Source organism: Propithecus coquereli, unplaced genomic scaffold, assembly GCF_000956105.1.
Source record: "Propithecus coquereli isolate 6110/MARCELLA unplaced genomic scaffold, Pcoq_1.0 Scaffold28, whole genome shotgun sequence".
Lineage (NCBI taxonomy): Eukaryota > Metazoa > Chordata > Mammalia > Primates > Indriidae > Propithecus > Propithecus coquereli.
Genome location: NW_012148396.1, coordinates 12,359,439 through 12,373,471, shown reverse-complemented (window position 1 = coordinate 12,373,471; position 14,033 = coordinate 12,359,439). Strand labels below are relative to the sequence as shown.

General features: G+C 51.5%; 2 protein-coding genes across 3 annotated transcripts in view; both read right to left on the bottom strand.

The window, feature by feature from the left end:
* Positions 1 to 7,731: 7,731 nt before the first annotated feature.
* Positions 7,732 to 11,301, bottom strand: GPAA1 (glycosylphosphatidylinositol anchor attachment 1). Of its 2 annotated transcripts, none has more exons than XM_012648121.1 (12): positions 11,051 to 11,301; positions 10,578 to 10,757; positions 10,383 to 10,494; positions 9,996 to 10,143; positions 9,819 to 9,920; positions 9,537 to 9,733; positions 9,266 to 9,462; positions 9,001 to 9,154; positions 8,749 to 8,841; positions 8,432 to 8,622; positions 8,181 to 8,351; positions 7,732 to 8,041 (listed from the first exon to the last, which is right to left on the bottom strand). In XM_012648121.1, the coding sequence occupies exons 1-12, from the start codon at positions 11,257 to 11,259 to the stop codon at positions 7,798 to 7,800; spliced, it is 1,998 nt and encodes a 665-aa protein (XP_012503575.1). In that variant the 5' UTR covers positions 11,260 to 11,301; the 3' UTR covers positions 7,732 to 7,797. The 2 variants fall into 2 exon arrangements, with proteins under 2 accessions (XP_012503575.1, XP_012503576.1); XM_012648122.1 differs by having other exon boundaries at positions 8,432 to 8,577.
* Positions 11,302 to 12,535: 1,234 nt separating this feature from the next.
* EXOSC4 (exosome component 4) overlaps positions 12,536 to 14,033 on the bottom strand; it is a 2,372-nt gene continuing 874 nt past the window's right edge. Inside the window, exons 2-3 of the mRNA XM_012648119.1 lie at positions 13,046 to 13,252; positions 12,536 to 12,945 (exon numbers count right to left, since the gene is read on the bottom strand). Coding sequence (XP_012503573.1) covers positions 12,586 to 12,945; positions 13,046 to 13,252 — 567 coding nt within the window. The 3' untranslated portion in view covers positions 12,536 to 12,585. The remainder of the gene's footprint in view (positions 12,946 to 13,045; positions 13,253 to 14,033) is intronic.

Sequence of the window (14,033 nt, the reverse complement as noted above, 5' to 3'; positions counted from 1 at the left end):
AAAGTCCCTCAAGAAACTACTGCCGGTCATCAGCGAAAAAGGACCTCTGGAAAATTTTTCCACCCCTCTGCCCAATCAAAGCAAGAAATAACCAGCAAAAATTGTCAGAATCAACTTTCCCCGAACTACAGAAATTAATCAAAGGCTCTCAGCATTCCAGGGAGTATCTAAAAAAACAGGTGAGTATCAGGAAGAACAGCGAAATTTGTGGTGTTTTAACTTTCCCTGGTCCAACCTTGCTCCCCAGGTCAGTGGTAATCTTGAAAATAACAGCCTGCGTTCCTGGTACTGAAGGTAGCAGAATGTCCTCATTCACAAAGAATTGTCGTTTTTTAACTTGTCTGATGTCTCCCTGGAAGATCTCGGGTACAAAACTCACTCAGAGCTTGCCCAGTGCCAACATCCTTTTCCTGAGGCTGTTTGTGAAAGGCAATTACAGGCAAATGTCATAACTCACAGCTGCCTGAGGTGATGGTATAACAGTCCTGGCAAACAATAGACTAAACAAAAAGCTTAAAAGGAATGGCAAGGGAATGACATGTCCACAGGGACTTTGAAACCGCATATATTTCTGGGAATATAGGTCACATACATAAGTAGGGCTGTGGGTATACTCAGGAGAGACCTGAAAAAACCCTAAGCTCTCACCTCTGACCAACCTGGAGGCTCTGTGCAGAGGAAAGTAAAGGCTAAAGCAGTCCGGGCAGGGTGGCTCATGCCTGTAATCCCAGCACTCTGGGAGGCCGGGAGTTCAAGACCAGCCTGAGCAAGAGCGAGACCCTGTCTCTACGAAAAATAGAAAAAAATTAGCTGGGCCTTGTAGCACGCCCCTGTAGTCCCAGCTACTCACTGGGAGGCTGAGGCGGGAGGATCTCTGGAGCCCAGGAAAGTTAAGATGACACCACTGCACTCTATAGAGCCCAGGGTGACAGAGCCAGACACTGTCTGGGGGGGGGGAAGAAATTAAGACATTCCTAGGCTGGGCGCGGTGGCTCACCTGTAATCCCAGCACTCTGGGATGCCTAGGCGGGAGGATCACCTGAAGTCAGGAGTTTGAGACCAGCCTCAGCAAGAGTGAGACACCCCCTGCCCCCCCCATCTCCACTAAAAGTAGAAAATTAGCTGGGCAACTAAAAATACAAAAAATTAGCCGGGTGTGGTGGCGCACGCCTTAGTCCCAGCTACTCGGGAGGCTGAGGCAGAAGGATCGCTTGAGCCCAGGAGTGTGAGGTTGCTGTGAGCTAGGCTGACGCCACGGCATTCACTCTAGCCCGGGCAAAACAGTGAGACTCTGTCTCAAAAAAAAATAAAAAATAAAAAATAAATAAGGAAGATCTTAAATAACCTATCCTTATATTTAAAAACTAGAAAAAGAAGAACAAACTAAACCTAAAGAAAGGAGAAGAAAATAGGAAGGAAGGAAATAATAAAATTAGAGAAATAAATAATAGAGAAAATCAACTAAAACACAAGTTGGTTCTTTAAAAGGATGGATAAAATTGACACACCTTTAGCTAGACTAAGATAAAAAGACTCAAATTGCTAAAATCAGCAATGAAAGAGGTGACATTACCAACTTTATAAAAGTAAAATGGGCCGGGCGCGGTGGCTCACGCCTGTAATCCTAGCACTCTGGGAGGCCCAGGTGGGCGGATTGTTTGAGCTCAGGAGTTCGAAGCCAGCCTGAGCAAGAGCGAGACCCTGTCTCTACTAAAAATAGAAAAGACATTGATCAGACAACTGAAAATACATAGAAAAAAAAAATTAGCCGGGCATGGTGGCGCATGCCTCTAGTCCCAGTTACTTGGGAGACTGAGGCAGAAGGATCGCTTGAGCCCAGGAGTTTGAAGTTGCTGTGAGCTAGGCTGACGCCACGGCACTCACTCTAGCCAGGGCAACACAGTGAGACTCTGTCTCAAAAAAAAAAAAAAAAAAAAAAAAAGTAAAACGGATTATAAGGAAACATTATGAATAATTTTGTGCCAAAAAATTAGATAATCTATATGAAATGGCCAAATTCCCAGAAAGACACAAATTGACAAAACTGAATCAAGAAGAAATGGAAAACCTGCCTAAACCTATAGCAAGTAAAGAGATTGAATTAGTAGTCAAAAAACTTCCCACAAAGAAAAGTCTAGGATAAGATGGTTTCACTGGTAAATTCTATCAAAAGTTTACTGAAGAATTAACTCTGACCCTTCGTAATTCTTTCAAAAATTAGAAGATGAGGCCAGGTGCTCATGCCTGTAATCCTAACACTTTGGGAGGCTGAAGTGGGAGGATTGCTTGAGGTCAGGAGTTTGAGACCACCCTGGGAAACACATCGAGAAACCATCTCTACAAAAAATAGAAAAATTAGCCAGGCATGGTGGCACTTACCTGTAGTCCTAGCTACTTGGTAGGCTGAGGCAGGAGAAACTGCTTGAGCCCAAGAGTACAAGGCTATAGTGAGCTATGAGGACCCCACTGCACTCTAGTCCAGTCGACAGAGTGAGACCCTGTCACCTCCACTGCCCCCCCCTCAAAAAAGATGAGGAAACACTTCCTAACTCATTCTTTGGGGTCAGTATTACTCTGACACGAAGAGTACAACAAAACATCATCAGTAAACTATAGTCCAATATACTTTGTGAATACAGTAAACACATAGAAATTTTCAACAAAATCCTAGCAAGCCAAATCCAATGCTTACAAAATGGATTATACAACCATGACCAAGTAGGATTTCCCTCATAAATGTAAGGATAAATCAATCAATGCAAAAAAAACTCAGCTAGGCACAGTGGCTTGTGCCTGTAATCCCAGCTACTTGGGAGGCTGAGGTAGTAAGCTCACTTCAGGCCAGGAGTTCGAGACCAGCCTGGGCAACATAGTGAAACCCCACCTCTAAAAACATTTAAAAATTAGTCAAGTGTGGTGGTGCACACCTATAGTCCCAGCTACTCTAGAGGCTGAGGCCAGAGGATCATTTTAGCCCAGGAGTTCAAGGTTGCAGTGAGTTACTCCAGCCTGGGTGACAGAGTGAGACCCTGTCTCTAAATAAAACAAAAACAAAATCAGTGTAAAATATCATGTTAATCAAGTAAAGGGATAGGACCATATGGTCATCACAATAGATGTAGAAAAAGCATTTGACAAAATCCAATATATTTGCATGGTTAAAAACCCCAATGAACTAGGAATACAGGAAAGCTGCCTCAACTGTATAAAGGGCATCTATGAAAATCTCACAGTAAACATCATAGGCAATGAAATCTCACAGTGAATATCATAATCAATGATGAAAGAGTGAAAGCCTTCTCCTCAAGATCAGGAGTGATGAGGATGTCTGCGTTTGCTATTCAACATTGTACAGGAGGTTCTAGCCAGGGCAATTAGGCAAGAATATGAAATAAAAGACATGTAGACTTGAAAGCAAAAGACAACTAGACTTGAAAGGAAGATTTAAAATTATTTCTATCTACAGATGACATGATCTTACATAAACAGAGGAAATCCTAAATAATGCACACATACACAAACTATTACAAACTATTAGAGCTAATAAATGAGGCCAGCAAAGTTGCTTGATTCAAGATCAATATACAGAAATTAGCTATATTTTATATACTGGCAATGTACAATCTGAAAATGAAATTAAGAAAACAGTTCAATTTATAATAGCATCAAAAAAATAAAATATTTAGGAATTTAACAAAAGAAATGCAAGACTTGTACACTGAAAATTATAAAAAGAAATTAAAGACCTAAATAAATGTAAAGCTAGCTAATTTTCATGAATTAGATAACTCAGTGGTGCTAAAATGGCAATACTCCCCAAAGTAACCAGTGTACAATACAAATTCAGTGCAATCCCTACCAAAATTTCAGTGGCTTGGCTGGATGTGGTGGCGCACACCTATAATTCCAGCAATTTGGGAGGCTGAGAAAGATGGAGCACTTGCTGTCAGGAATTGAGACCAGCTTGGGCAACATAGTGAGACTCTGTCTCTACAAAAAATAGAAAAACTAGCCAGGCATAGTGGCATGTGCCTATAGTCCCAGCTACTTGGGAGGCTGAGGCAGGAGGATTGCTTGAGCCCAGGAGTTTGAGTTTGCAGTGAACTATAGTCATGCCACTACATAACCCTGTCTCAAAAAAAAAAACAAAAAAACCTCAATGGCCTTTTTTGCAGAAATGGACAAGCTGATCCTAGACTCATATGGAAATGCAAGAGACCTAGAATAGTCAAAACAATCTTGAAGATGAAGAACAAAGTTGGAAGGCACATACATCCCATCCCGATTTCAAAACTTACTATAAACCTAAATAATCAAGACTGTGTGCTACTGACATAAGGACAGACATATAGATCAATGGAATAGAATTGAGAGTCCAGAAATAAAATCTATGACCATACATCTATGGTCAATCGATTTTTGACAAGGGTGCTAAGACCAATGGGGAAAGAACAGTCTCTCAAAGAAATGGTGCTGGGACAACTGGATATCCAAATGCAAAGGAATGGAGTTGGCCCCTCACCTCACACCATTTACAAAAATTAACTGATAATTGATCAGTGATGTAATTCTAAAACCTAAAACCATAAAAGTCTTAGAAGAAAACACAGGCATAAATCTTTGTGACCTTGAATTAGGCAATGGTTACTTAGATAGGACACGAAAAGCACACACAACCAAAGATACACTAATAAATTGGGTTTCCTCAAAATTAAAAACTTTTGTGCATCAAAGTACATTATCAAAAAAGCAAAAAGATAACTCAGAGACTGGGAGAAAATATTCGCAAATGTCTTAAAAGGATCTAGTAAAACTTGACAAAAGAATAACCCAAGAAAAATAGGTTAGACAGTTCTCTAAATATATACAAATTGCCAATAATCGCATGACATGATGCTCAAGTTCATTAATCATTAGTTAAATGTAAATCAAAACTACAATGAGATACTACTTCACACCCACTAGGACGGCTATAATCTACAAGACAGACAACAAGCATCGAGGAGAATATGGAGAAATTGGAACCCCACTACATTGTTTGTGAGAATGTCAAATGGGACAGCTGCTTTGGAAAATAGTTTGGCGGTTCCTCACAATTTTTTTTTTTTTGGAGACAAGGTCTTACTCTGTTGTCTGGAGTGCAGTGGCGCAATCATAGCTCACTGCAGCCTCAAACTCCTAAGCTCAAGTGATCCTCCTAACTCAGCCTCCTGAGTAGCTGGACTAGAAGTGTGTGGCACCATGCCTGGCTAATTTTTCTGTTTTTTGTAGAGACGGGGGTCTCGCTATGTTGCCCAGGCTGGTCTCAAACTCCTGACCCCAAGTGATCCCAATTTGGCTTCTCAACATGCAGGGATTGTAGGTGTGAGCCACTGCACCCGGCCTTTCACAACATTAAGCACAGAGTTACTATATGACCCAGTAATTCACCCCTTGATATACACCAGGAGAAATGAAAACATGCCCACACAAAAACTTGTCCATGTTTATAGCAGCATCGTTCATAGTAGCCAAAAAACAGAAACCCCAATGTCCTTCACTGATGAATGGATAGACAAAATGTGCTGTGTCCATATAATGTTATTCAGCCATAAAAATGAAGTACAGTATGGATGAACCTTGGAAACACCATGTTAAGTGAAAGAAGCCCGTCACAAAAGCCCACATACGGACAATTCCATTCATATGAAACTCCAGAGTAGGTAAATCTATAGAGGCAGAAAGTAGATCAATGGTGCCAAGGGCTAGGAGGGGAGAGTAATGGGGAGACTGTGAGCACAGGGTTTCTCCTGGGGGCAGCAAGAATGTTCCGAAGGCAGGAGGTGGCCACACAGGCCTTGAAGACCAAGGTTAGGAGTTTGACTTTATCCTGGGAGCGCTGGGCAGCCCCTGGAGTCTTGCACTCAGCCTAGTGTTACAGAGCTCTGTGGCTGCTGAGTGGGCACCAAGGAGACAGCTGTGGCCTGGAAGCAGCAGGGCAGCCATGGCAGGTGGCCACAAATCTCCCCTGCCTGACTTAACCAGGGAGAGCCCTGTGGGATGCCCACCTGGGAGGCACTCCTAGGAGCACTAAGAGGTGGGGGAAAACCAGCAGCGCCAGGGTTGGGGCTGAGTGGGCTGAAGATAAGCAAGTTCATGACAAGGCTGCTAGTCACAGTGAGGTCCCCATATCCCCCCTTTCTCCACTGAGCCTTGACAATGCCAGACACAGAGAACACATGCCCGACCCAACAGAGTTCAGTGTTTCCTCAGAGACCCCAGAGAGAAACCTTCTGGGTGCTGACCCCGGTAGGAGCTCACCAGCTGATCTCCCCATTGTGGAGTCCAGTCAACAAGACCTCCGTCACCAAGGTCCCCGTGTCCAGGGGAGCCTCCCATGGGAAGACACCCTCCTTGGGACTTCCCAGACTACACATTACTGAGGGACGCTGCACTGAAAGGACATTGGCCCTCTGAGTTGATTCTAATAGATTCTTTGGTTTCTACAGGCAGAGCAGTTCTGACTTCCTGACACTGAGGTACCTTTTTCTTCCAGTGATTAGAGGTGTTTCCAGCAGCGGTGCCAAGGTCTCTGACATGGCCTTGGTGTCTCCAAAAGGTGACTTTTCTTTTTTTTTTTTGAGACAGAGTCTCACTCTGTTGCCCTGGCTAGAGTGCCCTGGCATCAGCCTAGCTCACAGCAACCTCAAACTCCTGGGCTCAGGCAATCCTCCTGCCTCAGCCTCCCAAGTACCTGGGACTATAGGCACATGCCAGCATGCCCAGCTAATTTTTTCTATGTATTTTTAGTTGTCCAGCTAATTTCTACTTTTTTTTAGTAGAGACAGGGTCTTGCTCTTGGCTCAGGCTGGTCTCGAACTCCTGAGCTCAAACGATCCGCCCGCCTTGGCCTCCCAGAGTGCTAGAATTATAGGTGTGAGCCACCGTGCCTGGCCAAAAAGGTAACCCTTTGCTTTTTTCTCTCCTCCAGAATAGATATGGGTCTTCCCAGTTCCTTTTAGGGGTCTTAGCACAAAAACCTACTGCTCTCTGTCCCAGCCTGTTGGTGCCCCCACCATGGGGCTCTTGTTTCCCATGCTTGCCTGCTCCTGGGTGCTGGCTGGGCTCTGCCATGATGCCCCTGTGCTGCCTGCCCTGTCCCTCATGGGTACCTTGCCTGGGCTAGTTCCAACTCAGAGGAAGCCAGGCAGGGTGTTCCTCCCTGCTTTATCCCAAGCCCACACCAAGGTTCTAGCCTTGGCCTGCACTGTACCCTGGGCATCCTCTACAGGGCTTCAGCTCCAGGCCCTTTGCCCTCTTGGCCCTAGCAGTAAAGATGGTGTCATGTGGTCTCTGGGTGCCTCAGCCATGGTGTTTTTTTCCTCCCCAACACCATGCCTGGCACAGCACCAAATAGCAGTGTGTAGAGCCCTCTGAGCCTGAGCGGCACCCTCCAGGGCTAAGACTGTATACTCAGAGCCAAGGCAGGGTCTGCACTTGCCCCTTCACAGAGCCCAAGGCCCAGGGCCAGTTGGGCCCAGTGTCCACACAAGGCTCTCCTCCCAGCACTGATGCAACTGAGCTCCCACTCCATACCAGCAGTGCCCTGGTTGGCAGGGATGCTATCTAGTAGTTAGACCAGAGCAGCCCCCTCCAGGGAAAAGGCATGAGGGATGCCAAGCCCTGCAGGCAGAGGCTTCTCACTCTGCACCAGGGCCCCACATGGACAGTGGGCCAGAAGCGCAAACAACAGCTGAAACCGATACTTGTTTATTTCCCAGGAAGGAGGCAGAATAGGGTGCTTGGGGCAGGCAGACCTCACTTCCAGAAAAGCACATTCCAGAAGAGCAGCCAGCAGGGGTAGAGGCCCAGGGCCAGCAGCGGGAAGAGCAGGGCGCCGTAGGTGTAGTGCTCCAGGACACCCTGGGCCAGTGCTGCCAGGAAGAGCTGCCAGCCTTCGGCTATCGACAGCGGTGCCTCCTGCAGCTCCCGCCACAGGAACAGGCTGCCCAAGAGTGTGGCTGCTGGGCTCGTCAGTACCAGCAGAGCAGCATAGAGGGGCCTGGGTAGGAAAGCAACATTAGGGCAGGCTCTGTGGTGGGGTTATGGGCACCAAGTGGAGTAAAAGGGATACTGAATGAGGGCAGGCTCTGAGGTAAGTGGCACAGGTGCTGGGGAAATAGGGGCTGACTAGCACATACCGGGGCCCATGAGGCTCAGTGAGTGTAGCAGCGGGCACCATAGTGGCGGCCAACAGGAATCCCAGCGAGAAGTTGGTAAGGGCAATGCAGCCCAGCTGTAGTGCTAGGTAGATCAGGGCCACCAGCTTCAGTGCCATCCAGCCCCTGTCTGGGGTCTGCGTGCTTACCACTCTGCAAAGCAAGGGGCTCACAGGCAGCTGCTTGTATGCCCTGGGAGCCCCTACCCCCACCTGCCCAGCCCAGACTCTCACCGGTGGGTATTGTGGGGAAGGGCCAGGCCGGCCACGTAAATTGCCAGCAGCGTCAGCACCACAGCCTCGGCCTCGCCTACTGGGAAGTGCTGGGTGGCTACGTGTTGGCCCAGCACTGGCAGGACGTAGAGGGCCAGTCCCATGGCCTGAGAGACCAGCAGGGGTGCCACAAGTGAGGCCAGCCCCACACCCTGCAGGGCACATGGGCTCCTGGAGATGGGGCCAGGGGACCCCCAAGGACCCTTACCCACTAGCTGAAGCTAAGCACCATTCAGGACCCCAGAATCCCACCCAACCACAGAAGGGGCTGCCATCACCTGTGCCGGGGGGAGGGGGGCACTGGGTCCAGGCCTTCCCCCAGCGTCAAGGCCCACTCCAGCCTCGTGTAGTTGCATCCACAGTTCCAAAGCGTGGCCCAGTCAAGGACCCCACAAGAGGTATGATGGGCTCTGCAGGGTAGGGGACCCAGGGCTTACCCACACTCCCCTACCCTCAAAGCAGGATGGAGAACTCTTCCCAACCTAGAAGGGACCTGAGACTAGTCACAAGTGGATAGCTAGGGAGGATATCTTCAGACCAAGGACCAGGAGCAAGAAGCCAGTGGCAGGCATGTAGAGGCCGATGGAGACGAAGCGGGATAGAGCAGGGAGTAGGTAGAGGAAGAAGGACTGGTGCAGGCGCTCTAGGAGGTGGTTGAGCTTCCGGAACATGCCCTCCAAAGCCCTGTTGGGTGTGTGGTAGGGGCATAGTCAGCCAGATCCCCCAGGTTATCTCTACCCCACCAATGATGGACACTGCTCTGAGTGTGGAAAGAGAAGACCAGAGACTACTTACTTGCCCACAGCGACGAGGTCATACTTGTACTGGCGGAAGCTATTGATGCCACGCAGGGTTAGGGCCTCCACGCGGTAGCGCAGGAAGAGGCCGTGGGGACCGTGGGGGCGGCCAGAAGCCTGCTGCAGAACCATGAGCAGCAGTGTCTGCAGGCCCTGCAGTGGCCCATCCAGTGATGTCCAGTCCTGGGGCTGTAGCTTTAGAGGTGGGAACAGGATCAGATAATGTCCCTGGCATACAAGCCTGGTGCCCCCCAGACAGCCAGTCCCACCTTGCCTTGCAATGTGCACAGCAACCCCCCTTTCTGGCAGAAGGTCTGGAAGAGGTTGAGCAAGTCAAGGTTGGGCAACTGCCCGTTGAGGCCCTCCACAGCCACGTCGAGGCTGGTGACCACATCACTGCTCAGCTCCAGGGCCACGGCCGCCTGGATGGCCCCAGCCCGGCCCTGCAAAGGAGATGACTGCATGCCTGTAAGAGCAAGTAAATGAACACCAATGGGTGGGCTATGTCAGAGACCCTGAGAGAGGAACCAGGGCACGACATGAGCACTTACCAGTGACATTGACATCATGGTAGGCTTCAAGCCAAGCCTCAGTGCCCAGAAGGTCATGTTCTGTCACCAGGAAGATGATATCTTTGGCCCAGTAGATCTGCCCTGGAGACCATAAGCAGGGTGAGTGGGGACTGGGGCACTGGCCAAACCCTCCTTGGCCAACAGCCCGAGCCTCACCCCGGAAGTGGGCAGCCAGTGCCAGCAGCAGCCCCACAGCCTGGCTGTTGGTAGAGTCGGAGCCACAGGGCACAGTGAACACGAGGGACTCAGTGCTAGCAGCACGGGGGGCCCGCAGGATGCCGTACACGTTGGTGCCTGACACCATCTGCAGGTAGTATTGGTGGGAGTGAGCCTCAGCGTAACCCTAGGACACAGGGCTGAAGCCCCCCAACCCCCACCGCCGTTTTCCTGGCCCTACAATGCCCACCAGGGATTTCCCTCGCCCCAGATCAAACCTCCCATCGAGCTTCCTGGCCCCACAACACCCTCCAACATGATTCCAAGCCCAGACCACCCCTCCAAGGTGCTTTTTGGCCCCAAGCACAACCGCCCCCTTTCCAATACATAGCGTTCATGCGTTTCATCTGGGAAGGGCAGTTTCCGGGAGAAACTCTGCGTGTAGACCTCCAGCCCTACTGACCGCATCGTCCGCTCCAGCCAGGCCACTGGCAGGGCCCTGGAGACAAAGAGAGCTTCTGAGCAGAGCTTCCTGGCCTTGGCCCCTACTACTTCCCCCATACCCATTGCTTTGCCGCTCACCCCGACTTCCTACGGTGGGCAGCGAAGTCCCGAGCAAAGCTCCGGGCGCGGTCTCCGCCCACAAACTGCTCCTCCACCATAGTGGAGCCCATGGCGTTCTCCGACATGTAAGTGCGCTGTGTCAGCGGCGGGAAAGCCAGCGCCAAGAACCAGGCGATGCCCGCTACGTAGCTCAGCACGCTGTGAGAGAGAGAACGGAGGGGGCCACTGGAGCGTTAGAGGGACGAGGGACGCCGGCCCGTGGCCTCAACCTCTGCACCAGGGGTCGAACGGGCGGGTCTGAGGGACTTAGACCCAGAGTCCGAGCATCGGGATGCCGGGCGGAGGAGCTGAGCCCCAGGCCTGGCACCCTGAGTGATGCCGGCGGTGGGAGGGAGCGGGCGCAGGCAGCCAGAGAGGTCCCGGCCCCGTGAATGGGGTCCGTGCGCGACCAGCGGCAGCTCGAGCCCGAGACCCTCGGGGTCCCGCCTCACCATAGCGGCGCGTTGAGGCGCAGCACGAGACGGGCGAGCGCGCGCCGGCGCACCGGGTCCGACAGGAGACCCATGGCGGGGCGAGGCGGCCCGGGAGCTTTCTCCCGCCGCCAGCTAGGGCAGCTGAGCCCGCGCGACGCTCCTGCCAGACCCGGGAACCCGCGCCCGCCCGCACTTCCGGTCCCAGGGACCCTCGCGCCGGGGCGCATGCCCAGGACAGAGGTCGCACCCCGCCTCCGTCCCACCAGCGCGCATGCTCAGAGCAGCGATCGGCCCGAGAGCGGCGGGCTTGAGCAGCGTATTGGGGCGGTGCTGGTGTGCCCGCCGGCCGGGGACTGGGGACTGGGTTTCGGAGTCCGCTGGGAGCACCCCCGGGAAGGACGAATCGGCCATGCACGGCGCCGGAGAGGGGCAGGCAGGTGGTCTCATAGCCAAAGGAGAGCAGTGAAGATGCCCTATCGTGGGCTAGGGTGCCTGGCGGCAGCCAGAAAGCACCAACTACAAAGTTGGCAGGACAGTCAGAGGTGATGAGGAGGGCAGTAGGTGGAAGGCCAGATGTTGTGGTCATAGTGTGGATGCCAAGCAAGACTGAATGATTGGAGCGGGTGCGAAGTAAGGGACCTTCTTTGAACTGAGAAGCTTAGAACCATTCCTACAGATGTCAGGCACCGAAAATGACAATGGGTGTCCAAGTGTAGTCACAGCGTGAGCCCACCACTGGAGGTGATCAAGATCAGAAGATGACTGCAGGGAAGAAGATGCTGATAGTACTACTGGCCAAAATGGTCATCAGTGGAGCTGGGGTGCGTGCAGTAGAAAGTGGGGAGCATACTGTCCCTGTCCAGGCCAGAAGGTCCGTGGAACATTAGGGGAGAAGTAGCCCCTGGGTTTGGGCTGCAGGGGGTGGTAGTCAGGGCTCTGGCAGGTCTGAGAGCAGGAGGTGGATGAAGGAAGAGGGTGCAGTGGTAGGGCTGGGGGGTCAGGGTCAGTGGTGAGGAAAAACTCCAGTTGAGCACAGGTGTCTGTTATGTCTTTAGAGCCTAAGGTAAGTGACAGAAAGGCCCAAGAGGCTCCAAGACGGTGCATAGGATGTAGGACATGGCCCCCACATCTCTATGGAGGGTACCCATAGCCAGCTCAGTTCACCCTCAGCCCTGTGGTCAGGACCCTGGATGTGCTGGGGTGAGCATAGCAGACTCCTCAGTCTGATGGCCTGGTTCAATCTGCCAGACCCCAACTCACTGCTCAGTGGCCTTGAGCCCTTTCTGGCACATGCTACTCTTTCCACTCAGGGACTCCCCCACTCCAAACCCCTACTCCACCTTCCTCTTCAGGGTTTGAATCCTGAGGCTACAAAGAGACATGTAGTTCATGGGGGGGCGGGGGTGGCTCCTGGTCACCCTCAGGGGCCAGCACCAGGCCAGGCTCTGCAGGGTTCTGCACTGTTCTGGAAGTGCTGGAGGGAGATCAAAGCACAGTGAGGGGTGTATGAGCATTAGAACAGGGCTTTATTCTGGAGATGGGTGGCCGAGTACTCAGTCCCCCAGCAAGATAGAGGCTTCACACACATGCTGCCGGACCACACGGTCCAACAGGGTGTGCACATCTCGGGCAGCCTGGGCAGCGGCCTCTAGCACCTGCTCTAGGTGGTCCTCATGCAGCCGGGCATCCATCTCAAGCAGTGCAATCTGGCCTGCAGCTGGTAGCAGGGCCAGGGCCAGCTGAGGGCCACCAGCTGCTTCCTCCACATGGCTGAGGTCTGCCAGGGCTGTGCCATCCACAAAGCCAGCTGAACACGCACACACAAAGTCTCTCATGGGTATCCCAGCATCCAGCACTGCCAGTGTGGCTGCATTCACACAAGCTGCATAGGTTCCACCATCTGCCTGCAGCACCTGCAGGGAAACCCCAGGGGCATCAGTCCATCAGACTGCCACCTCCACCTTCTTCTATCACACCCTTCCCTACTCGGATTGAGGGCTACAGCCAGCTCACCTGCACATAGATGTCAATCTGGGAGCGTGGGTGCAGCTGTGTGAGGATGGCTGCCTCGAAGGTCTGGCGTAGTTGCAGGCCCATCTCACAAGATTTACGATCCCCGTGTGGCCGTCGTTTGCGCTCACCTGTGCTGAAGGTTGCTGAACTATACTGACAATTCACCAGGGCCCGGTCAGGCAGGGCTCGAGCACGGGAGCCCCGGATCTGGAGGAGGAAGGACACATAAGCCAGGCACACTGCTTCCAGCTCATGCTCCCCAGTCTTCCGCGGCTCAGCCTCCCTTTCTCCTCTCCCTCCACTTCCAATGTCTCAGCAACCCTCCAAAACAGAACCAAGGGAGGGCCACTTGCCAACCACCTCTGGCATGCAGTCTTTTAACTGGCTTCCTTGTGCTCATCCTTGCCCCATTCCCTCCCAACCCATGTTTGCAAATGTCACGTGTGATTCTGTTTCATCTACACACAAATATTTTACTTACTTTCCAAAGGCTTCCCATTACGTGTGAAATAAAATCCCAAATCCTTCCGCTGATTTACAATGCCCTGATGCCTCACCTCCCAGGAAACCCTCAACCGTATTTGGAATTCTCCCTCCATTCCCTACCAGTGCCATGCTTGTTTTCACCCCTCTGACATTCACCCTCCTGGATCTCTCAGCCTAGAAAGTAAAGTTCCCACGCTTATGCGCTAAACAAACATTTTTTTCAATGTCTTTGCTAGCCAAGCACTGTTACAGCGCTGGAAACACAGCAGTAAAACCAGACGGTTTTGGCCGGGCGCGGTGGCTCACGCCTGTAATCCTAGCACTCTGGGAGGCCGAGGCGGATGGATTGCTCAAGGTCAGGAGTTTGAGACCAGCCTGAGCAAGAGCGAGACCCCTATTCTACTAGAAAATAGAAAGAAATGATCTGGACAACCAAAAAAATATATATAGAGAAAAAATTAGCCGGGCATGGTGGCGCATGCCTGTAGTCCCAGCTACTCGG

What these genes read in the sequence shown, in the direction of transcription:
- GPAA1 (XM_012648121.1), bottom strand. Translation starts at nt 11,259, where the DNA reads ATGCGCCCCGGCGCGAGGGTCCCTGGGACCGGAAGTGCGGGCGGGCGC. An exon ending in CGCCTCAACGCGCCGCTATG is followed by an intron (nt 10,758 to 11,050) that starts GTGAGGCGGGAC and finishes TCTCTCTCACAG; the next exon opens with CGTGCTGAGCTACGTAGCGG. An exon ending in ACTGGCTGCCCACTTCCGGG is followed by an intron (nt 9,921 to 9,995) that starts GTGAGGCTCGGG and finishes TATGGTCTCCAG; the next exon opens with GGCAGATCTACTGGGCCAAA.